This window comes from Syzygium oleosum, unplaced genomic scaffold (assembly GCF_021117445.2).
Source record: "Syzygium oleosum isolate NSW1041296 unplaced genomic scaffold, Sole_v2.1 Sole_v2.10, whole genome shotgun sequence".
In the NCBI taxonomy this organism is placed as follows: Eukaryota; Viridiplantae; Streptophyta; class Magnoliopsida; order Myrtales; family Myrtaceae; genus Syzygium; species Syzygium oleosum.
The window spans coordinates 6,103,724-6,127,324 of NW_026607494.1; the positions used below are offsets into that span (position 1 = coordinate 6,103,724).

Below are 23,601 nucleotides of genomic sequence, written 5' to 3' on the forward strand. Positions count from 1 at the left end.
GGAGGGTCATCATTCTTATATGTTTTCCTTTTACTCAGATTCGATTAAATTCTTGATGATAAGTGCCTTTATAGATTCTTGACCACCACTGTGCATTGTCCTCACTTTTGGCCCTTCAATCTTTGCAGTGTAGTGGTTGAGGCAATACTTGGCACACTACTTTTGTTTCTTTTCTTATGGAGGTTGTACAAATACATCAAGAAGAGAAAAGAATTGAAGCTCCAAGAGAAGTACCTCATCGCAACGGCGGTTTTTTGTTGGAAAGTGAGGTATCTTCTCCAGATGGCAATGTCGTGAAAAGCAAATTGTTCTACTCCAAGAATTTAGAGAAGGCCACTGACAATTTCAACTCCTGCGAACAAGAACCTTCGTTGCATTAGCCTTCACCATTCAATTAGCTTGTGACTTGCAGATGCTCAAAAGATGTATGATGGGCTCAAGTGGTTTCGTCATATGTTGCATTTGTGCTCATCATGCTAAAGTGATTTCAACATGTTTAAGAAAAAAAATTTATTTTCCGCTAATATGATTTGTCTATATGATCATCTATGTCATACGATACGTTTTCCTAGTACTACTCAACCACCTATTTTGTACATGTGATGGCTTTGTGGCGCTGATTGAGAATTCAATCTAAGTCTTTAATTTTCTTTTCTACCATGCAATAACTGAGTCCTAAATATGCTATTGGTGTGGAAATCTTCTAAGATGACCAATCAAACTGACCATGTTAAATCTTGGCCAGCACAAAAAAGGCTCTTGGAAAGAGGGGGAAGAAACGACATCTTCCAATTTTATTTTTTTTGGTGTGTATATATATGTGTGCACGCGCGCGCGTGAATATCATTAATATAATGAGGTACAAAGGCTTAGGGAAAACCCTTAGCATTTCAAAAGAGACTAATTATGCGAGAAGATGGAGGAAGGAGACCTCCATACAGTAGCCAATAAAACATTTACCTGGGAAGACCTACACTGTTCGTACGTAGAGTGACGCCCTATCTCTTGCAACCTTTTGAATCCCAGCCAACAGAAGATGAGCTTCAATCAACTTGTTTTGAAACCGTCTGCGGTTGCATTCCATCCATATGCACTAGATAGTCGCTAAGAAAAACAGCTTGAGGAGTCTCGCCTCCAAGTTTTAGCCCTTGATAGCCCCGATCATCCATTGAAGTTCTAGATTCCAACCTCCTGTAGAACAACAAATTCCATTTTGTGCCAGAATACTACGCCATACACTACCTGTCCAAGTGCACTAGTACTCTGGAGAAGTCAACGAGGACTTGACAAGGGTTCCTCTTCATTCTGGACACATGTCCCACTATTGAACTTTTCTTCTCTTTTTTATTTTCCACAAACTCTAAAAAAATAAATTCGAACCATTTTTTTCAAAGAACATTAGAATTTTCAACATTGCTATACTTAAGTAGGAAGAAGATAAATAATAACGTTTATTTTTACCAAAATGATTCAATTGAAAGTAATTAGATATACTAAGACATATGTCCTCCATATCAAAATTTTCTTCTCTTTTTAGTTTCTACAAACTCTTAAAAAAAGCATATTCAAAGAATTTTTAAAAGAAAAATAACATTAGAAAGGTTCATCATTGCTTTTATCAAGAAGGAAAAAAGATTAATAATAAAACTTTCTAGGCTTATAGCCACATTTTCACCAAATCATTCAAATTCTGCACGAGGAAGCATCCTTTGATATGCTAGGTTCGACTATCTTCAATTTGTATCGTGATCAGGTCCGGTATATTCTTCCCAAGTGAAACTTCATATTTGTCTGGCTCTTCTCCCCTAATGTTTCAACAGCAAAATTCGAGCATGCAAAAGCAAAATGTTTCAAGAGACCTCTTTTAACCTCCATAAATTTTCTGACCAAAAAAAAACGTTTATAAATTTACAGAGTGAACAGCCAAGTGTTTGATGATGCATCTCGGCTCAAATTTCATTTTTCTTTCATGGCATTGGCATTGATGAGGCTGGAGTTTGAGGTTACACGTTTTGGAGACACTGAAAAATCCAACTTTTTAGAGGGAAAATCAAAGAAACATAAGAGAAGCACTAGAAGTCAAGGATATATATCACTCGAACAAAATATGAGTCGATGAGACAAAAAACTCGTTATAGGTATAATCACACAAAATGTTCACTTCAAATTATGGGCAAGTGCATGACCGAAGCTTCCATGAGAGCGGGTCACAGGAAGATAGAAGAAACCATAAAACAAAGTCATCAGGAAAATTACCAAAAAAGTCCTAAACCTTTTCTAATTGTGTCAATTCAGTCTTAAACCTTTTTTTTTTGCCCATTCAGTCCAAAACCTTTTGCAATTGTACCAATTCAGTCCATCTGGCCACTTTTGGCCGGTTGGCGCTGACGTGGACGCCGGCCGATTGACGTGGCAATTTTTAATAATTTTTTATTATTATTTTTCGAAATTGTTTTTATTTTTTTTCTTTCTTTTTTTTTTCGCCTATCTTCTTCCCCGGTCGCCGGTCCAGCGACCGGCGAGAGGCTGAGGCCAGCGAGGTCCACCTCGCCGGCCATGGGCGAGGCTACCCCTCGCCGGCACTGGCGAGGGCCAGCCTCGCCGTCGCCGGGCAAGGTTGACCTCGCCATGGCCAGGGCGAGCTCAACCTCGCCCGGCGACGGCGAGGTCAACCTAGCCGTCGCCGGGTGAGGTCGAGCCTCGCCATGGCCGGGCGAGGTCGAGCTTGCCAGGCAACGGCGAGGTCGACCTCGCCGTCGCCGAGTGAGGTCAAGCCTCGCCATGGCCGGGCGAGGTCGAGCTTGCCAGGCGACGGCGAGGTCTCGCCAGATCTGGGCGACCTCGCCATGGCCGGGCGAGGTCGAGCTCGCCCAGCGACAGCGAGGCCTCGCCAGATCTGGGTGAGGCCTCGCCCGGCGACAGCGAGGCTGCCCAGATCTAGCGAGACCTCGCCGTCACCATGGCCTGGCGAGGTCGACCTCGCCCGGCCATGGCAACGTCGAGGTCTCGCCAGATCTGGGCGGCCTCGCCCATGACCGGAGAAGCCTCGCCCATGGCCGGAGAGGTGGACCTCGCCAGCCTCAGCCTCTCGCCTCGCCGGACCCACAGCCGGGGAAGAAAATAAGGGAAAAAAATAAGAAAGAGAAAAAAATAAAAAAGTTCGATAAATAATAAAAACAATTATTAAAAATTGCCACGTCAGCCAGCCGGCGTCCACGTCAGTGCCGGCCGGCCAAAAGTGGCCGGATGGACTGAATTGGCACAATTACAAAAGGTTTAGGACTGAATTGGCACAATTGCAAAAGGTTTAAGACTTTTTTGGTAATTTTCCCCAAAGTCATCACCTTGAAGCAGATATACTTCGGTGAATTTCCAACCCATTTCCATCAAATTTTGAATCGGGAAAATCCCATAAGCAAAGGAGATCTCGCTGTCCAAGTAATGATGCTTGTCTTTGTCTCTAGGGAAGACTTTCTCATTCTTAGGGTTTCACTTGGCTGCTTAAGATATAGAGAGGCCTCTACTTATCAAGCTTTAATGTTTCTGTTGTCTAGGATATGACAGGACAGAAGAAAATCACACCCACATCCTTAACTTTCTTCCCTTCTTATGGTTAAAGCTCACAGGTTAGATTCCTGCACATACGAAACATCTAAAGTAATGGCAAACCTGGTGTTTCGATACCTTTAGATCCTAGTTTCCATCAGCATACAAGCATCACTAGCCAAACATCGTCATGCCCTTCCCCCTTGGGAATAGAAGGCGGGTGTTTCTTGAACGACTAGTACGAGATCGGATCACAAGTGCTCCACATTCACACATTGCGAGACATGGTGAAGGTGGAGGCCACTGAACTACGTCTGCCAAACAAAAATAAAAGCTTTTATAAAAGAGTTAATACAATTAAAAACTCAAACACATTTACTCAAATTAACTTTCGTCTCACAAAAAATTTCTAATCTGTACCCATGATATATCTGCCCACAAACGAATTTTCATCCCAAAAAAAAAAAATCCAAAACTCGGTACTTCAAATTATTTTCCTATGAGTAAAGTTAAACCAGCAAAAAAGAGAAATCCTAGATAAGAAAGTTGACTAGATATGCACACACGATACCCCGTCGATAATGTCCTTCCATGTGGGGAAGTACTATTCATGATCACGGTGCACAACTTTTTGGGCAAAAGGACACTATAAGTGCCATAACTTGTGTACGGAGATCACTTTGGTGCCATAACTTTTTTTCGGATCACTTTGGTGCCAAGTCGGAGGAAAAACGATCACTTAAGTGTCATAAGTTTTTTTTGGATCACTTCAGTGCTAAAATTTTTGAAAAATGATCACTTAAGTGCTAAAATTTTTTTAAAACGATCATTTAAGTGCTAAAATTTTTGAAAAACGATCACTTAAGTGCCAATCTCCGGCGAGCCACGTCAGCTTCAGAAATTAATAAAAAAAATGCCACGTCGGATTTCCGGCAAAAAATTGTGTACGGCACCGGAGTTGGCACTTAAGTGATCGTTTTTCAAAAATTTTAGCACTTAAGTGATCGTTTTTCAAAAATTTTAGCACTAAAGTGATCAAAAAAAAACTTATGGCACCAAAGTGAGCGTCGTACACAAGTTATGGCACTTGTAGTGTTCTTTTGCCCAACTTTTTGTGACTGAACATTGTTTGTTTATTAAACTAGACCATGGATAATTTTTTTTTCAAAAATTAGGCTTTCTACTCTCTCTCTCTCTCTCTCTCTCTCTCTCTCTCTCTCTCGTACCATGGATAGTTTGCTATATTTAGTTTTAATAAAAAAAATTAAAAATAAAACAGTGCCAAGAGTTCAGAATATTGTCTCGGCACGATCCAGAGCATTAGCAAAATAATTAGACTATTTTAGAGCGAAAATCACTTTTTAGTTTCCTTCAATCACATGGGACGCACACTCTTTCGTTATGGAATTAAAGAACTTGCCACATGACTCGCATACATTTTTACTCTTCTTTGGGGGAACAAAAGGATTCCCAAAGAGCCTTTATAGACGGCTTGAGCAAGAAAAGCAAGGGACTAATTACAAGATGCACGACGCTCGAGAACATTAAAAATGATTTTTTGCTCCAATAATGAGAGAGATTACTCAGGTTTCCCATTGGCACTACGACTAAAGAAATTAAAAAAGGAACCACTTTTGCTTAAAGGAAAGTGAGTTTTGCTTTCCCGTTCCTAGATTCAACAGATGCCCGAACTCGTTTCATTGGTCTAAGGAAAAACAATGAAACAAACCGATCAAAGCTTGGATAATCTTCTTCAAAAGAAAATAAAGTCCAGTTCCACCGCCCAAGAAATCCATATCCCGTTCAGATTGAAGGGCACTCCGAATTTGAACAAATCAAAATCCTCCATACAAGTCGGGTTTCATGCACAGCTCAGACCCGAGATATAATTTAATTATATAAATCACCAAAAGATTATCCGAACCGATCAGTCTCCAGATTGGTTGAACTTGGTTCCAGAAAAGCCTAAACTAAATTGTGTGAAAACGGGTTGAACGTAATAACAAGCTCCGCCACAATTCCGTAGCTAAATTATGGTGATCTCGATGTCTAAATCTGCATGGAAGCAAATCAAAACAAGACTTCTTCTGCTTGTCTCGGTCTAAGAGTTTGACTCTGATTAGCAATTTACTTTGGACTTTTCGTTCATTTCTCTATTACAAAGCGATGGACTTGTTGCCTATGTGCCGGTCAAAGATCACCAGTGCCATTTACTTTCCCATTTCGCAGTACATTGTCAAGCATTGTCCTGATGTGGCTTAGAGCCTTTCAGAAAGAAGACCCTTCAATGGGCAACAAAAGAAAATTTCTTCAAATCTCATCACGTTAATATCTTTCTTTGTTTAAATAAATTTCTTTCTCATATCGTCAACTGAGACTGAAAAGTAATACATTGCGATAGCCATCAAAGCAAACCTGATCGAAACATTCTTCTCATTGTGGCTGCTAAAAGAGGTGACCACTTCGGTGGAGAATTTTCTACTCCAGGAAGGATCTGAAGCTTAGACAATTCTGCTCTAGGAAGCATCCTGGGATATGCTAGGGCCGGCGACTGCAGAAGACAAAGGGGTATAAGTAACCGTGCCTTCTGTTCATTCCTCCAGCAGGTTCACAATTTCCTTACAAAAGAAGCAGGAACGAGAATGTTTCAGATTCTTCTGCTTCTAGGATCACTTTTGCTTCACAAACAAGGATCGCAAGCGGCTCCTCTGGCGAAGGGCAGTTGCAACCAAACATGTGGTGGCATTGCCATTCCCTTCCCCTTCGGGATTGGAACTGGGTGTTTCCTCGACGAGTGGTATGAGATCGTCTGCCAGGAAAGCAGCAATGGCACCGTCCCGGTACTGAAGAAGGCCAACTTGAGGGTGCTTAACATTTCTCTACCCGATTACGAACGCAACAAAAACGGCATGATCAACGTCAGTCTTCCCATAATCTACTCGGCCAATGGGAACTGCGGGGGCAATGGAAGCTTTGTGCCCGTGAGCTTGAAAGGAAGCCAGTTTGTCTTCTCCGTGTCAAGGAACGTCTTCACCGCCATCGGTTGCAACATCCGTGCTCTAATGGATGACACGGAGTCTGCTATCATAGGATGCAAGTCAAGTTGCGGAGCAGACAACAACGTTGTTGGGAACATGAATTGTTCGGGGAGCGACGGATGCTGCCAAACCACAATTACCTCGTATCTTCAGGCTTTCAGCGTCGATTTCCAGCTCGACAATGAAACAGCAGGGCACAATGAATGCAACTATGCCTTCTTGGGAGATAGGTCGCAGTTCGTGCCTGCAACTACGGACTTTGATGGGTTGAGGGCGAGCGGGCATTTCGCAGCAGTGCTAGAATGGGGGATAGCTAAATCCTCAGAACCTGCATTAGAGATTTACAATTACGGCTACATCTCCGGCGATTCCTATTACTGCAGCACAGTCGGCTTCTTTTCAGGGTATCGCGTGGCAATGCCGTTTTTGCATTGCTATTGCAATAGAGGCTTCACCGGTAACCCCTATATTAGACATGGATGCGAAGGTAAAACCACTTACATTTTATCACACCAATCATTGGAAACGTAACGTTGACACACTGTACCAATAAAGAGAAGTAGCTCTTTGGAGGCTGACGTAGCTTTACATGCAATCCTAAGCACCCAATAAAGAGACGAAGCTCTACTAATTTTGATGGTCAATCTTTTGTTCAGATGTTGATGAATGTGAAGATCCAACTGATCGGTGCCACGGCAAAAAGTGCGTGAATCGACGAGGTTACTTTGATTGTGAAGAAGGAAGCAAGACAATTAAGTTTCTCCTCATAGGTAAGCAAATTTCACATCCTATCATCTAAATAAATGCTGCATTGAGTCTGTAAGTGATGAAACCCACAATTTAGAAAAAGCATATACAATGAAGCGCTTTCAGTGGATCGTATGTTCGGTGTTCCTATGTAGCTCTTCGGAATTCAATTTTGCTGTTTAATTGAGCACATATATTTTCTTACAATTGTAGCCTAATTAGTTTGTACTTTTTAACTTGATCAGCTCATCGACATATACAATATGTCGAACATAATATCAATCAACCAATACCTCTGTTTGTTTTATTTGGCTGCTGCTCGACTGATTAGATGGCTGTTCTGTTCTATGCTAAATTTTCATAAGGAGACTTTTTCACCAATCACATTAACATTTTATTCAATCAATTAATGAGTATACAGAAAGGCCGTCTAAGGTAAATCTCTCCAGTATCAGATTACCAATTTCCTCGTTTGAAATCAGTTGCAGATCCTTGATGCTTGCTTTTGGTTGTGCTCATACCACTTTGATAAACCAGGTATTGGAGCAGGCCTAGGGGCACTGTTTTTGCTTCTTTTGCTGTGGCTGTTGTACAAGTTCATGAAGAAAAGGAAAGAAATCAAGCTCAAAGAGAAGTACTTCAAACAGAATGGGGGTCTCTTGTTGCAGCAACAGCTGTTCGTCCGAGAACAATGTGGAGAAGAGCCATTTGTTTGATACCAAGGATTTGGAGAAGGCCACCGACAATTTCAACAAGAACAGAATACTTGGCCAAGGTGGGCAAGGAACCGTCTACAAAGGGATGCTCACGGATGGAAGAATCGTTGCCATTAAGAAGTCGAAGGCGATTGATAAGGGAAAAGTCGAACAGTTCATCAACGAGATTGCCATTCTCTCACAGATCAACCACAGGAATGTGGTTAAGCTACTGGGGTGTTGCCTGGAAACAGAGTCGCCGCTCTTAGTGTATGAATTCGTATCAAACGGGACTCTTTTCCAGTATTTACATGACCCGAATGAAGAGTTTCTTGTATCTTGGGACACACGCCTTAGAATTGCTACTGAAGTGGCAGGAGCCTTGTCCTATCTACATTCATCGGCATCAATCCCAATCTATCATCGGGACATCAAGTCTACTAATATTCTCTTGGACGACAAGTACCGCGCAAAAGTGGCTGACTTTGGCACTTCCAAATCAGTTACACTCGATCAAACTCACGTGACTACAAGAGTCCAAGGGACATTCGGGTACTTAGATCCCGAGTATTTCCAATCAAGTCAGTTCACAGATAAGAGCGATGTGTACAGTTTCGGTGTGGTCCTCGTCGAACTCTTGACAGGGCAAAAGCCGATCTCATTTATGGGGGACGGCGAGGAGAGAAACCTCGCGAGCTATTTTCTCCTCTCGATGGACGAGAACCGCCTGTTCGACATCATGGACGCTGAAGTTCTGAAGCAAGGCAAGAAAGAAGGGATCATCGCCTTTGCGAGCATTGCGAGAAGGTGCCTGAACTTACATGGGAAGATGCGACCTCCAATGAAAGAAGTGGCAATTGAACTGGAGCGAATTAGGAAGCTGGAGAATCCTGCCCTCAAGCATGGACATACTCAAGAGAAGAGTGAGACGAGTACACTTTCGGAATATGTGGTGCCCGCAGACATAGTTACATTCTCGGACTTGCAACCACTCATCTGTATTGAATCATTGTAAATTAGTTCTGTCTAAATTTTCGTAGTTGAGTTTATACTTTAAGAAGACAATCAGGATTTTGTTGTGTGTAAATGTCAACGGACAGAAACTATAAATTCGTTTGTCACGCTCGTTCTTGACGGGAAAAGGAATTTAATTGTCAATTATCTGGAAAGGAACTCGGCATAGATTGTGAAATTTATCGCATTCATTGAGGCAATTTGATATTATATGGCAACAGCAATCACAGAATTACTCGTACATGTTCCAACAGATGCATCAATAGGAATTAGGACAGGAATGTCCACAAAATAAGAGAAGGCATCCGTACAACACCTGGACATAACTTCACCATGCTCCAGTGGCTTGCATATGACAGGGGTTGTTAAAGTATTATCTCACATCATTTGACAACGAGTCCTAAATGCTGGGTTAGATTTTCTAACACTATCATTCAAGTTTTAACATATCTTTTGCGAGTTTAGCAACTATCATAGTCTCTTCCTTCTCACCTTGCTTTAGAAGTTTGATCTTGGTAGATAGATTTTTTTGGTTGAATTGGGTGACAGATTTAGAAGTCACAAAATCGCGCCTCAATGACAAAAGGGTATGGAAGCCGCGAATGCAAGTAGGATAGTGGCAATCTGTACTCGCACGTCCTAGAACCTGAGAAAGTCTACTTAGGCGATGTGGGACATTGGATGGACTATTTGACATCTTATTAGAAAGTCCAACCCAATATCTTAAGCTAATAAGTCGAGGGAGATCATCTTCAACTGTGGAAACAAAAGAATACAGCAACTTCCATTAGGAAAGAAGTATCAACTTAACAACTAGGCCATTTTTTGAATGCTGAATTTCTGAGCAGTGTAACATCTGCTGTATGATTTTTGAAATACATGATCTAATTGTTGATTTAGCACAGACGCATTAAAGAACACAATAGGAATGGCAGTAAATGCCCAATCCCCAAAAACGAATGAATAAGGTACGCAAATGGGTCATAAACTTCCAATGGTGTGAATCTATTCATGCTTTTTGGCATTGAGCTTTGCCTCAGCAATCTTGCTAAAGATTCCTGCATCCAGTTTCTGGTAGTGATTTCGAAACTGTCCAAGGAGCTGGCACGCAAAGCTGTCAACTTGGTCTTCATATCGCTCATAAAGAACGGGCAAGGTATGCACGGCAACAAAACCTTCAAACGAGAAGAACCAAGATTTTCAGCTTTCAAGAATTCAACACTAACACACCACAGTTACATAATGAGCAGAAACAAGTATCCTTTCGTAGTTCTGCAAAGTAGTGATTCTATAAATGCTTTCAGACCTTGAAATGCAGGACAACAATTAATACATTAATACATTACGGGATTAGGCGTAATGTATGGGGATGGAATGAGGAGCTTCAATGGATGGTTAGAGCAACAAGAGGCAAAGATTTGGCAGCGAAACTCCTCAAAGTATCTTTCCTAGCGACTGTATATTGCACTTGGATGGAGCGCAACCATAGGCGGTTTCAAAACAATCCAACTGACATTCAGATTATTTTGGCGAAGGTGCGGAAAAATGTAAGAGGTAGAGCTTCACTATACAAAAAAATCAAACCTTCGCAAGCTAACTTTGTTTTAGCTACTTTATGGAGACTTCCTACCTCCATATTCTCGAATTATTAGTACTAGTTGTAATGCTGGGGAATGCCCCTAAGCTGCTGTACATCATCTGTTATATACTACTTACATTTTACACCAAAAAAAAAAAAACAATTAATACATTAAAGCAAGCTTCTTCAAGTAAGCGCCATTACATTGCTGCTACAGAATTACATCTTGTATCTGGGTATGCCTACCTCTTTTGTCAATTTCATGTGACTACAACCGTTAACGTGTAGGTTAATTGCATCAGAACCATTAAGCAATTCCCTAGAAGAGAATGTCTCACTACAATTATTGAGACTTTTATCAAGCCTGTTTTAATCTTACAACTACTTATTTTTGTCAAAGTGGAAATAAGGCTTCATGTGATCGTACCAGAACAAATGAACTTGCATCGTAAGTATATCACATAATGATAAGCCAATTCAACTTTCAGGTTGTCAAACTGTAAAGACATCGTGAAGTCTCACTTACCCACGTATAAGACTGTCAGAAAATTGCACCAGCTACCTATAATAGCAGCAGCCCACAAACTAGCAACGACCTGCAAGGATTTTCACATCAGAGACTGTCAGTTTCTTTCTTCTTTTCTTCTTGCTTGTTAAAAGAGACTAGTTAAATGCAATTTTTGCCTCTGAAACACCGAGACGAAGTTCAATTTTCTTGAGATATGTGGAGGTGGAAAAATCAGTATGCGTACCACAAGAAATTGCTTCAAGTCTCTGCTCAAAGCGACATCCTGAAGAAACCCCAAAGCTTTGTTTACCTCAGATCCAACAACCATGCCAACGTTGACAAATAACTCTTCAGGTAGTTTCAGACGAGGGACTTGTGATGATGACCTGCTCAAAGTAAAACACAGCGATTCATCGAATTTAGACATGGTAAAAACTTTTCGAATCGGGTAATCTAACACGATAACAACTTCACTCACCTACTAAAGAAGCCAGAAGCACTCGACCAAACAAACTGAGCAAGCATGACCAAAACCAGGGCAATGAAGAGGAGTGTCAAGAAATGGTAGTTAAGCCATTCGAAAAGCACCCAGATGGCAGTTGCACCGGCTAAGACGCTGCCAGAGATTTTCTTGTTCCTCCATAGCAACACATCAGCAGCTGCAATTTTTCGGTTCAGAAGAGATTCATTAGCGAGTGCAGCAGTTAAACATACAGGATACAAGGATCAGAAAGTTGCGAATACATTTTCCACCGCCCAAAACATGATGAACCGTCTTCTGGCGGTTTAAGAGCCTATTATACAAAGGAGCCGCTGAGTGTGGGTTCTCCTCCTGAAATAGTGCAGCAGCATCTTGCTTCGGAATGCTCTCCGCCAGTGACTCCACGATGTTGTTCAAGATATTTTCTGGCATTGTTCCCATTCGCGAACAGAAAAGACCTGCACCGATTCATGAATCGAGATTTCTTAAGAGTTTTGTGTTAACGCCTTCTGAAGCTGCTGCCAGCAAAGACTTGACCCCTTCTAAGTCTCAAAACATCTATCGGAGGACAACGCAGATTGTAGCACCAAACAGAAACTAGTACTGGTTTAGCCGAGAAACTGGGAAAAAAACAGAGCAGAGAGCACGAACCGAGAGGCCAAAGCGTTCGGCTTTCGCAACGACAAGGAATGAGAGTTCAGCGAGGTCGGCTAAACACGGATGACGATAACAAAGTGCGCAAAAGAGCTTGAAAAATGCGGAAGAACGAAAGGCAAAGATGAGAAACCTGAATTCGTTTGAAGGCAATTCGCGTGCTTAGGGTGACTATATATGATGATGACTAGGAGACTTTGATGCCCAGTTGAAAATTCCTAGCTTGATGACTAGTCTATATTCAATTCAATGCGCTGAACTACGTTGACTCCTGCTACTAGTTGGGTCACTATTCGAACGTTTACGAAATGAAAACCATGGGGGACAGAGAGAGACCAAGTTCGCCACGTGAAAATCGCAGTCATATTCATCTGTCCATGGAATGAGACTGCGGAGCTATCCGGACGACCAGTCATTTGAAACCGATGCAGCCACCCTTTTTCAGGGCACGGCAGAATCCACGTTCCCAGAAATTATTTTTGCGTGAGGGGGATATATGTATCTCCTTCATGTCGCGATATTGTCGACCCAACTATGAATCTTGTTCTTTTACACAATAAGTTAATAACCATCCACTTATGGAACCGATGGTTGTGGATTAGATTCTTGCGTCGGGAACGCAGGCTTGGGTGTACGGCCACGGTGGTTTGTGCACCGATTCCCTTCCAGATAGCCAGTCAATTACGGCCGTGCCCGCGAATTACCGGAAAAATATCCATCCACATTCTAGAATTCTAAATTTGGAGGAACATCATTAACTTGGTAATCCATATTGTTACCGAAAACAAAGAGGACCCTCTATTTTTAAGACGTTCTTGTTGTTCTCTAATTTTTTTCCTCCTAAAATATCGCCAGTTACTTACTTGTTAGATACTTCAAAATGGATAAATGCTAAAATTGATAATTCTATTCTATCTCTTGTGTATTTTGATATTAATATTTTAAATATTTTCTATCGTACAGCAATCTCTCTAAAAAAAATTTCAAATCTCGAAATATTTCTTTTCTTTCCACATATATGTACGATTTCTTTGGTAGTGTGTAAATCAATCCATAACTTCTTTCTACTATCTAATGAATTCGAATATTTCGTAATAAATCCATTTGGTTTAACTTTTTCTTTATCGGATTTTGAAATATATTTGTGCTGCGTGTGCACATTTTGGATATATGCTAAGTCAAACACATGACACGTGTCATTGCTCGCTTGCCTAGGACGAAACAATGGGATTGACCTGATCAATTAGAGCCATCAATTTTTGCGGGCCCCAGTCAAGGGTTGAAACTTGGAGGCAAGAAATTTCCTGACGTGGCATTAAAATCTTTCGATATTTCCAACCTGAAAGATTACGGATTTTGTTGACGTGGCATTGATCCGATTAAATATTTTCTGACATCGATTTTTTTTTCAAACGTTGACTCTTTGACGGGAACTTTTCCTCCTCCTTCTTCTTCGAAATCTTCAAAACCCACTATTTCAACTCGTAAATACCCACTTATGACTACCCTTTACGGCCTTGGCCGTAGCTTGAAAGCTCGAGTTACCATGATGATTGTAAGCTCGAGATCTACGAGCTTTAGACCTTATTGGCCATGGCCACTCGCTCTTCCGCGGCCATAAGCTATAAGCTCGAGAAGCCATAGCAGCTGCATGCTTCAAGCTCGAGCTTAAGTAGCCCCTACTATGAACTTTGAAGCCAATCCGACCGTGGCGATCAAATGGTACAAGCTCAAACGGCCATGGCCCCGAGCTTCAGAGTTCGATCTGGCCATGACGGCCATAAAGCTTCGAGGTTAAGAGGTTGTAGCTCCAAGCTTCAAGCTCTAGTGGCCATGGCTGCGAGCTTCAAAATCACATTTGGCCATGGCAATCACAAGCTTCAAGTTCAATCGGCCATGACTGCAAGCTTTGAAGCCAGATTTGGCCATAACAGCCACAAGCTTCAAGCTCGAGCTTGAGATGACCGTGGGGGCAGAAGTGTTGAGGCCGAATCTGGACGTAACGACTGCAAGCTTCGAGCTGGAGCTTAAGCAGCCATGGCGGCATTGCAAGCCTCGAGCTCGAGCGATCATGGCTGTCGAGAGCTCAAAGCTCGAGCGACCATGGTCACGGTATGGCTTCTTCATGGGCTCTCTCTCTCTCTCTCTCGATTAATTGTTTTTGTAGTTCTTATGTTGTCTGACATATTAGTTTTGAGTAAATCATACCATCATGTGTGTGCTCTTATGTCCATATAAGAAATCCGACATTAATTGAGAGAGTTAATTATATAAAAGGAGAGATTGTGAAATTGCAAAGGCAAAACCAATAAGAGGTAGATAAATAAAGCCTTGTGTGATTTGAAAAGCATTTTAGAGTGTGTTCATTTCGCGGAAAATGAGTGACTTGAAAACATTTTTTGAAAAATGATTACTTATATCATATAGAAAAATTAGTCAACGAAAAATGTTTTCATCATTAATAACAATTTATGCCTAACTATTTTCATGGACGATGAAAAACATTTCCATTCATTTATTTTTGTAAAAGATACAAGCGATTATTTTTCGGAAAATGTTTTCCATATCACTTATTTTTCACAAAACAAACGCGGCCTTGTAGTTGCAAAGAAGAGAAAGGACAAAATATTGGACAATGAACTTGCTTCCAATCAAAAGATCTCTAGTTTCGCACTCGGTGGCATCCCAACCTTTGAGGCGCAATATGATAATTTAAAATTAAGGAAAAGTAGTGGGACGTTTGAGAAAAAGAATTATAGATCGATAAAATGAGGCAAATGAAATAACAGTCTTCAATTATTTGTTTATCGGCCTAACCGCAACGATGGAGAGAGGAGCGAAACAGATAACTAAGGTGATTTGTTTTAATCTAACCGAATTAGGGAAAGAAAAATCAGGTCGTTCACAAAGCATGGGGCGACTATTTGATGTTGTTAAGGTAGTTTTGGAGGCATCGTGACTTTGGTTCGTCCATTCCACGAGATTGTCAGTACATTCGTTGTCCAAAACAGAACCTGAACGGAAACATCTGGCCAGTTGGAGCATCGCTCCAACTTTTTAAGAAGTTCATGCTCGCGGTCAGGTCGAACTCAATTTGCAAAGCATTTGCACCAGTTTACTACGGAAATAGATAGATAAAAACGATGAGCATGGTCGAAGAGCGAGGCGGGGCGAACGGTGAAGACGCCTACACGCAAGATGGAACGGTGGATCGCAAAGGCGGACCCGTCCGGAGATCCAGGACCGGGCGATGGAAGGCTTGTTCCTTCATCGTAGGTAATGCCGTGTCTTTTTCTCTTTGATCGTTTACAGGCATCAGCAAGAACATTTCCGTTTCCTCACGAACCCAAAGAATAGCCCAAGCTGGTAAATTGGTCGAATCTTGCGCCTCAAGAAATCTAAGGGCTTCAAGTTCGATTCCCGAGCGGCGCGGCGGCATGGAGGAAGCAATTCTTTATGAAGTCCTTCATTCCATAAAGTTGTCCGATGCACGGAAGCTTATTCAAAACACACCCGACCACACAATACAAAAGAAAAGAGCAGCATTTTTTTTTCCGCCGACTGTGGTTAACTCTTTTGATTCATAAACGGTAGGGTGCATTAGTTTTTCTTTTTGCTTTATATGACAGGGATGCGTTAATCTATGTAGCGTACGAGGTTTTCGAGAGGATATCATATTACGGAGTCGCATCGAACCTGGTATTGTACTTGACGAAGAGGCTGCGGGAAGGAACCGTAAACTCCGCCAACAACGTCACCAACTGGGCAGGCGTAGTATGGATGACCCCCGTTATTGGTGCGTACATCGGGGACGTCCATCTCGGCCGGTATCGAACCTTTGTCATCGCCAGCATCATTTATCTCTTGGTAAGAGTATTTCCTGGAACTGGCCCTCCGAAGCTCCCGTGCGTTTGAGAAACTATACAGACAATGTTAATCACACTTCTGGTATATACTACAAATTGGGCTTATAAGTTCTAGTGTAAGCAATCTTGGTTCGTTGAAAGAGGACTTTTACTGCATCGTCTTGTTTTTTCATTTATTTGAAAATTTGCGTCCATTTTTTGTTTTTTTTTTTTGTTTAAGAAGATTCAATGTTGAACATTTTGATGCTATGTTCTTTGTGGCAACCTATGTTCACAATGGCTACTTTGACAGGGGATGATCCTATTAACTCTATCAGTGAGTTTGCCTTCACTGAGTCCTCCTTCATGTGGCCCCGGAGTGAAAGAAGAAGACTGTAACTTGAAGGCAACGCCCTTCCAAGTTGGATTCTTCTACTTCGCCTTGTACGTCATTGCGTTTGGCAATGGTGGGACCAAGCCCAACATCTCGAGCATGGGTGCGGACCAGTTCGACGATTTCGAGCCTCGAGAACGGGTCCAGAAGGCGTCCTTCTTCAACTGGTGGATGTGCAGCGTCTTCACTGGCGCGCTCTTCGCCAACACGGTCATGATGTACATACAGGACAACGTTGGGTGGGATGTGGGCTACGGCATCCAGACCGTCGGGCTTGGGCTCGCGCTGCTGGTGTTCCTGGGAGGCACTCCTTTCTACAGGCATAAGAAGAAAGCAAGGAGTTCCTACGCAAGGTTGGCCCAAGTAGTAGTGGCGGCTATGAAGAAGTGGAGGGTCCGCATCCCCGATGACCCAAAGGAGCTCTACGAACTGAGCATAGATGAGTATGCGAGTTCCGGAAGGCTCAGAATTGACAACACGCCTACGTTGAGGTTCGTCATCAATGCTTAGTTTATATCAGCTCAGTATGTACAGCTTTATTTGTACTATGCTCTATGAACTTAGCGTAGATGAGTATGCGAGTTCCGGTAGGCTCAGAATTGACAGCACGCTTACATTAAAGGTTCGTCATCAATGCTTAGTTTATAGCAGCTCAGTATCTGCGGATTTATTTGTACTATAGGATTGCAATCTGCGTCTATATGGATGAATGTATTAATGTGATTTCAGTGTCACATTGAACATGGCCTCAATATTGGCATAATGGGTTGTTTCTGATGTGTTTTGACCAATCCCGAATTCAGTTTCGTTCTATTGAGCTGTTGGGGAACTTTGGTGATTGACAGAAACTGCTTGCATGTTTTGATGTAATGCAATTTGCTGGACATGGCATTGGTTTGAGATTTTTGGTTGTCGACTCACAGATTTTTCGATAAGGCGGCCACAAAGACCGGACCTACCTCATCCTGGATATTGTGTACCGTGACCCAAGTCGAGGAAGCCAAGCAGATCTTCAAGATGGTCCCGATCTTGATCGCCACGTTTGTCCCAAGCGCCATGTTCGGGCAGGTCGCAACCCTATTCATCAGGCAGGGCACAACCCTGGAACGTAGCATCGGCAGCCACTTCAAGATGCCGCCAGCGAGCCTCAAGGCCTTCATACAGGTCGCCTTGCTGATAAGCCTGGTCTTCTACGACCGCGTCTTTGTGCCTGTGATGCGTCGCTACACAAAGCACCCCCGGGGGATCACAATGCTCCAGAGGATGGGGATTGGGCTCTCGCTTTTCATGGTGGTCATGGCCACAAGCAGCCTGACTGAGCGCAACCGGCTGAGCGTGGCGAGGGAGCGCGGCACAGTCGGCGAGCACGATATCGTCCCTCTCTCCATATTCGTCCTCGTCCCTCAGTTCATCCTCATGGGTGTCGCCGACGCCTTCCTTGAGGCCGGGAAGCTTGAGTTCTTCTACGACCAGGCACCTGAGGGCATGAAGAGCCTCGGGACCTCATACTACACAACCGGCATGGGGATCGGGAACTTCCTCAGCAGCTTCCTCCTCCAAACAGTCTCGGCCGTCACCAAGAGGAATGGCCAGCCGGGTTGGATCACAAACAACTTGAACCAGTCTCACTTGGACTATTACTACGCTTTGATGGCCGTCCTCTGCTTTGTCAATCTGGTGTACTTCCTCCTGGTGGCCTGGAAATACGTGTACAATGTGGACGCAACCGAGTATCAAAAGGAGTTGGCCATGGCGACAATTGGCGACACGGCATCCCGAGACAACCAGGACTAGAACATCTTGGGTGGGAACGTATTGCTGCAAATGCATAGCAGCTGAAACTTTTGTGAATCCCCCTTTTGTAGCCAGTCCATCAATCCTCATGCATTTTTTCTTGCTAATTTTAGTGTTTTAGAGAGTTCATTCTGCTAGTGACTTGCATGGTAAGGAGTCAACCTGCGGAACATATTAGCTGCAAACCGTCAAGCATCAAAGTCAGGGTGCATCATCATCATTCAAATTTGTAATAATTCTAGTGAAGTACACTCCAATGGCTTGTGATTACCTTATTTAAAATCGGATGTCTGATTAAACAGATCCGATCGAGATGATGCAAAAATGAAAACAAGTAACATTGATGGAATTTGTGCATCTTACTGAAACCAAAAGATGAGCAAATAATCGAGACATGACTGGTAATATCGCCCTCGTAATCTTTCTTTTTTTGGGTACCCGAATAATGTTCGAAGATAAGAACTAAGCGGAAAAGAGAATTGAGTGATTTCCGTATATTTTTGCGCTGAATAATGAGGGGTACATGATAGGTTCATTTATGATATGACAATCAAAGTGACATATCAATTAAGAATATGCACAATCAAAAGTAAATACAGAGAATCTCTAGTATATATTTAGTATTATGAAATAAATGGAAAATCATGAAAAATATCCTAAATATCTTCAACAGGGTTTATGCGTTTATCCAAAACGCACATATGATATGAGCCAATGTGATGCGCGCGAAAAACTCGGTAACCCTTCTGCTCGGATTAACACAAAGAGTTTCTCTGTATTGTTTCGAGATCGAATCTGTTTCTCAGCGCGCAGCAGCAATGTGAGTTTGGCTCGTACGTGATGTTTTTTTTAATGTTGAATTCGAAAGAAAGAAAGAAAGAACGAACGAACAGTTCTTCGTAACTGGTATTTTATTCATGTGCAGGTCTAGGATCATCGTGAAAAATTTGCCCAAGTACGTAGAGAAAGATCGCCTGCGCGACCGCTTCTCCCGAAAAGGGGAAATTACAAACGCCAAGCTCATGCGCAACGAGCATTTGTTGCTCTTGATATCATACTCTTGACAAAGATACTCTTGTTTTCTGTACATGAAGCACATGAAAAATGGGAAGCCAATGGGTTTTGGGTTTATAGAATTTGATTCAATGGAGACAGCAGCAAATATTTGCCAGAATTTACAAGTGAGCCTCTTCTTTTTTCTCCTTGATAAATTTCTTGCTCAAATTTTATTTGTGTTCTCTCCAGGGAACGTCTTAGATAGGCATGCCCTAACATTGCAGTTTTGCCAAGTAAGGGAAGACAAACGAGCTCTAAATAGAGCTGACAAAGACAGAAGTTCCACCAAGTTGCATGTGAAAAACGTTGCCTCCAACTTCTTCCCATTTGGGAAGGTAATTTGCTTTTCCCTATTGTCATTTATCAACTGCATGGACTTCCATTGTATTCAGAAGCTCAATACAGTTGTTGGTCCAAATGACAAATTCTGCAATGGATGTGGAGGTATTTTATGGATCTTCTCCTTAATAAGCAAATTCGACTTTCATCTTGTTTAACGAAATTCAGAATTTTTCGTCCGGTCTTCTAAATTTTGGATTGTTGCTCCTTTGAAAGTTATTGAATTTCTCTGTCGACTTAATTCGTACCCCTTACTTGTTAGAGGGTGCTATCTTTTCTGGCATTTCGGTTGACCAACGAGATGATTCCGCAGATTAAGAGGTCGAGGCTGCCCAGGACATATGGAAATCATAGAGGATTTGCACTTGTGGAATACGTCACGAAACAGGAGGCGCGGTATGCTCTGCGAGCACTGGCGAACAGCCATCTGTATGGAAGGCGTCTGGTAAGTCATCTTCTACTGCTCTAAATATGGCAAATTCCTAAGTGCGACTAAACCGGAGTTACAATCGTGATTCTCAGGTGCTACAGCGAGCGAAGGAAGGCGAGACCTTGGAAGAATTGCGTGCCCAGACCACTGCTCGGTTTAACGACGAAAGTGGGTACAGCACGGCCAGGTTGCCCAAGAAGAGGAAGCAGCACATGGCCGTGTTAGATGAGGATAGAATGAAGTTCAGAAGAATTGCCGCTTGATGCAAGGCTCAGTTGGAATTCCAAAAGACTCGCTTATCAAAGAATTGCTGCTTCAGGCGATGGCCTACAAAGGGGAAGAAGATGGTGTTTATTATGTGTGTAGTGATTGGCCCAGTTTTGCTAATTTTGGGTTCTAGTTTTAGGTGGTCAGCTGAACCCTCTTTTTGCCGCTCATGAAAGTGAAAAGTGATGCGCTGTACTGGCATGTTCAGTATGTGTGCTTGTTAATTCTTTAGACCATGGTAGATTTCTTTCTTCTTCCTTTTGGTATTTTGTTCCATATAGACCCACATAAATCTAGACTTTAATATTTCAAACCCATTTTGACCTATTTTAAAAAGTTTAAGTGGCTCATATTCAACATAGGTCCACTAAATCTGAGTTAATAAATGGATTTATGACCCATATTGTCAACTCTATTTTTTTTCAAACATTTGGGTGATTGGTAATAATAGATGATAATAGATGCATGCTCCCACTCTCATGCGTAAATTATGTTCGTGATTAGTTTGTTGCCTTCTATTTGGGAGGGGAAAAATATCTCTGTCACTGTAAATTTTAGGGAAAATTCCCCTTTAGAATACAATGGTAAATTGCTTATTGGTTATATTGCTAATTATCGTTCGCAATAGTCACCAATAATGTACACATGCGATCTGAGTTTATAGAAATTTATCTATCAACAACTGCTCGAGCGAAGTAATTTTAAGCTTGAACTTGATCGGACTAAGTACTCGAACCAATTATCGAAAACAACAAATCAAACATGGCAGGTTTCGATTTGTTAGTCCAGCTCTGTTAGCTCGAGCAAATATATATGATCAAATCGGTCACGTCACGTGAGCACGGCCCACTCGGAAAACACCTTTTCCTTTCCAGCCTTACGCTAGCGCACAGGTGAAGCTGAGGTAAAGAGCAGATAACACGCAGGCCATGTCCTCCTCCGCCTCCTCCTGCGGCGGCGGCTGCCGCTGCTCGTCGCCGTCGTCTTCTCCATCCATCTCCGCCGCCCCAACACCCTTCCCGTCCACCTCCAAATCCAAGCCCATCCTCACCATCAAGCCCCATGCCACCACACCCGCAATCCCCAGAATGTCCCTCGACCCTCGCAACTTCCACAGTCCTGCCCCCAAACCCGAACCCGAACCCGCCTCCTCCTCCTCCTCCTCCTCCCTCCTCACCGCCCTGACCGCCCTCCTGTGGGGGCCCTCCCTCCCGCCGGGCCTCCTCGTCACCACCGTCCGCTCCGCCTGGACCGCCGCCTGGCGCGTCATGATGTCCCAGCTCGCCCCGTCCGACCCCTCCGGCCGCTACGCCCGCCCCGCCTCCCGCTTCCGCCTCGCCGGCCCCTCCGGCCCGAGGCCCGGCGGCCTCCACCTCTACGTGGGCCTCCCCTGCCCGTGGGCCCACCGGGCGCTCGTCGTCCGGGCCCTGAAGGGCCTCGAGGAGGCCGTGCCGGTGTCCGTGGCGTTCCCCGGCGCGGACGGCTCGTGGGAGTTCCGGGACACGCCCGGCCCGGGAGGCGGCGACCTGGCCCCGGGCCGGGACAGGGTCAATAGGCGCAGGAACCTCAGGGAGGTGTACGGGCTGCGGAGGGGAGGGTACAGTGGGCGTTGCACCGTGCCGATGCTGTGGGACGTGGACCGGAACGACGTGGCGTGCAACGAGAGCTACGATATCATCAGGTTGTTCAATTCGGGCCTGAACGGGCTGGCCGGAAACCCGGAGGTGGATCTCTCGCCGCCCGAATTGGAGGCCGAGATCGAAGATTGGAACCGGGTGATCTATCCCGGTGTGAACAACGGAGTGTACAGGTAGAACTGAACGTGTTGAAAAAGTGTTAGGAATAGCGCTTTGGCTTCTCATTCAACGTTTGACGGTTGCTGTCCTATGGTGCTTGTCTGTCATTGTTTGATGCGGCAGGTGCGGGTTCGCGCAGAGCCAAGAAGCGTATGACGCGGCGGTGAACGAGTTGTTCCGCACCCTGGACATCTTGGATGATCATTTGAGCCGATCCCGGTACTTGTGCGGCGACAGACTGACCCTTGCGGATGTGTGCCTGTTCACGACCTTGGTTCGGTTCGATCTCGTGTACACTGTGCTCTTCAAGTGCACGAAGAAGAAACTGGTGGAGTACCCCAACCTTCATGGGTACATGCGGGACATTTATCAGGTACTAAATTCGCCGTCCCTTGTTTCAATTTTCGGTGCGAGACTAGCCATGCCCTGCGAGTTTGCGTAGATTGTGATAGCATAGTTTCCTGTTATATTGTTGTTCGATTGGAATTCAAGTACTTAATCCTATAACTCTATCATAGGCGGAAGATATCGAGGTAAATAACATTTAGAGTTCGCTTCAGACATTCTGATCATGGCAAATTACGGGTCAGAAATCTCTCTGGGCAGCTAATAAACATTCACAACATGAACATGTATGCTTTGATAGAAAGACTGCATAGAATAGACTAGGGAACTTGTATGGTTGCATTGCGCCCACATTCCGTCATTAAAAGAAGAAAACTGATAAGGAAACCGGCCGTGTTTTCTTTCTTTTATTTCGCTTCCATTTCCACGTTCTGTTTCGTGCATGATGTGCATCGCTGCCTAAGATCAAAGACGCCCGTAATTCTCTAGAGAAGTTGGAAGAAACCATACATTTTGGTGGCCATCTCTTGATCCCTTCTTCAGATCCGCCTTTTGTATTGTTTTTGAGTTCATGTCCTAACATCAAGGGGTTATGGCGAAAACCTGTGCTGACTCCAGTTTTGTAGATGGAAATGTTAAATGACGGAGCAGTGTTCTGTGAAGGCGTTTCTGACGCCTCTATTTTCAAAACAGGTGCCAAAAGTGGCGGCGACATGTGACTTCGACGCAATCATCGATGGTTACTACAGATTTCTTTTTCCTCTAAACCCGGGCAACATCAAGCCAGCCATGCCTTCAGCTTTCACGTGTGATGCTTTGTTCGAGCCCCACGGCAGGGAAAGATTGTCATCACAAAGTAGAGGGACTTTGGTTAACTCGTAATCCGACACGCCTCCCCAGTTAAACTGCAGATAGATATGGCTTGTACACATTCTGTATTAGAAGCAATGCTCGAGTAGAGTATGTTTCACACCCCCGAGGTCGTTCGAATTGCTTATACTCTCGCAAGATCAGTCGGAAAAAAAGAAGAAAACGGAGCTTTCTGAAGAAACGTGTTTCCTACAAAAGCTATG

General features: G+C 43.5%; 4 protein-coding genes and 1 pseudogene across 4 annotated transcripts; 4 read left to right on the plus strand and 1 right to left on the minus strand.

Annotated features, from left to right (window-relative positions):
* The first annotated feature begins 5,827 nt into the window (after positions 1–5,827).
* LOC115693363 (wall-associated receptor kinase-like 1) lies at positions 5,828–9,195 on the plus strand (annotated as a pseudogene).
* Positions 9,196–9,763: 568 nt separating this feature from the next.
* Positions 9,764–12,415, minus strand: LOC115693366 (reticulon-like protein B8). The gene is made up of 6 exons (XM_056315457.1): positions 12,260–12,415; positions 11,872–12,066; positions 11,606–11,786; positions 11,372–11,513; positions 11,146–11,215; positions 9,764–10,215 (listed from the first exon to the last, which is right to left on the minus strand). The coding sequence occupies exons 2-6, from the start codon at positions 12,047–12,049 to the stop codon at positions 10,046–10,048; spliced, it is 741 nt and encodes a 246-aa protein (XP_056171432.1). The 5' UTR covers positions 12,050–12,066; positions 12,260–12,415; the 3' UTR covers positions 9,764–10,045.
* Positions 12,416–15,405: 2,990 nt separating this feature from the next.
* LOC115666350 (protein NRT1/ PTR FAMILY 5.2-like) lies at positions 15,406–18,532 on the plus strand. The gene is made up of 4 exons (XM_030588086.2): positions 15,406–15,538; positions 15,912–16,129; positions 16,421–16,992; positions 17,425–18,532. The coding sequence occupies exons 1-4, from the start codon at positions 15,406–15,408 to the stop codon at positions 18,293–18,295; spliced, it is 1,794 nt and encodes a 597-aa protein (XP_030443946.1). The 3' UTR covers positions 18,296–18,532.
* An 878-nt stretch (positions 18,533–19,410) lies between these two features.
* LOC115668667 (uncharacterized) lies at positions 19,411–20,451 on the plus strand. Its single transcript, XM_030590077.2, has 3 exons — positions 19,411–19,686; positions 20,004–20,135; positions 20,213–20,451. Exons 1-3 carry the CDS (start codon positions 19,411–19,413, stop codon positions 20,381–20,383), a joined length of 579 nt encoding a protein of 192 aa, XP_030445937.2. The 3' UTR covers positions 20,384–20,451.
* A 753-nt stretch (positions 20,452–21,204) lies between these two features.
* On the plus strand, positions 21,205–23,502 carry LOC115694655 (uncharacterized). Its single transcript, XM_030621744.2, has 3 exons — positions 21,205–22,197; positions 22,307–22,556; positions 23,222–23,502. Exons 1-3 carry the CDS (start codon positions 21,317–21,319, stop codon positions 23,408–23,410), a joined length of 1,320 nt encoding a protein of 439 aa, XP_030477604.2. The 5' UTR covers positions 21,205–21,316; the 3' UTR covers positions 23,411–23,502.
* The last annotated feature ends 99 nt before the right edge of the window (positions 23,503–23,601 follow it).

What these genes read in the sequence shown, in the direction of transcription:
- LOC115668667 (XM_030590077.2), top strand. Translation starts at nt 19,411, where the DNA reads ATGGGTTTTGGGTTTATAGAATTTGATTCAATGGAGACAGCAGCAAAT. An exon ending in ACTTCTTCCCATTTGGGAAG is followed by an intron (nt 19,687 to 20,003) that starts GTAATTTGCTTT and finishes ATGATTCCGCAG; the next exon opens with ATTAAGAGGTCGAGGCTGCC. An exon ending in ATCTGTATGGAAGGCGTCTG is followed by an intron (nt 20,136 to 20,212) that starts GTAAGTCATCTT and finishes CGTGATTCTCAG; the next exon opens with GTGCTACAGCGAGCGAAGGA.
- LOC115694655 (XM_030621744.2), top strand. Translation starts at nt 21,317, where the DNA reads ATGTCCTCCTCCGCCTCCTCCTGCGGCGGCGGCTGCCGCTGCTCGTCG. An exon ending in GTGAACAACGGAGTGTACAG is followed by an intron (nt 22,198 to 22,306) that starts GTAGAACTGAAC and finishes TTGATGCGGCAG; the next exon opens with GTGCGGGTTCGCGCAGAGCC. An exon ending in ACATGCGGGACATTTATCAG is followed by an intron (nt 22,557 to 23,221) that starts GTACTAAATTCG and finishes TTTTCAAAACAG; the next exon opens with GTGCCAAAAGTGGCGGCGAC.
- LOC115693366 (XM_056315457.1), bottom strand. Translation starts at nt 12,049, where the DNA reads ATGGGAACAATGCCAGAAAATATCTTGAACAACATCGTGGAGTCACTG. An exon ending in GCTTCTGGCTTCTTTAGTAG is followed by an intron (nt 11,514 to 11,605) that starts GTGAGTGAAGTT and finishes TACTTTGAGCAG; the next exon opens with GTCATCATCACAAGTCCCTC. An exon ending in TCTGACAGTCTTATACGTGG is followed by an intron (nt 10,216 to 11,145) that starts GTAAGTGAGACT and finishes TCTCGTTTGAAG; the next exon opens with GTTTTGTTGCCGTGCATACC.
- LOC115666350 (XM_030588086.2), top strand. Translation starts at nt 15,406, where the DNA reads ATGAGCATGGTCGAAGAGCGAGGCGGGGCGAACGGTGAAGACGCCTAC. An exon ending in CCAGCATCATTTATCTCTTG is followed by an intron (nt 16,130 to 16,420) that starts GTAAGAGTATTT and finishes CTACTTTGACAG; the next exon opens with GGGATGATCCTATTAACTCT. An exon ending in GACAACACGCCTACGTTGAG is followed by an intron (nt 16,993 to 17,424) that starts GTTCGTCATCAA and finishes GTCGACTCACAG; the next exon opens with ATTTTTCGATAAGGCGGCCA.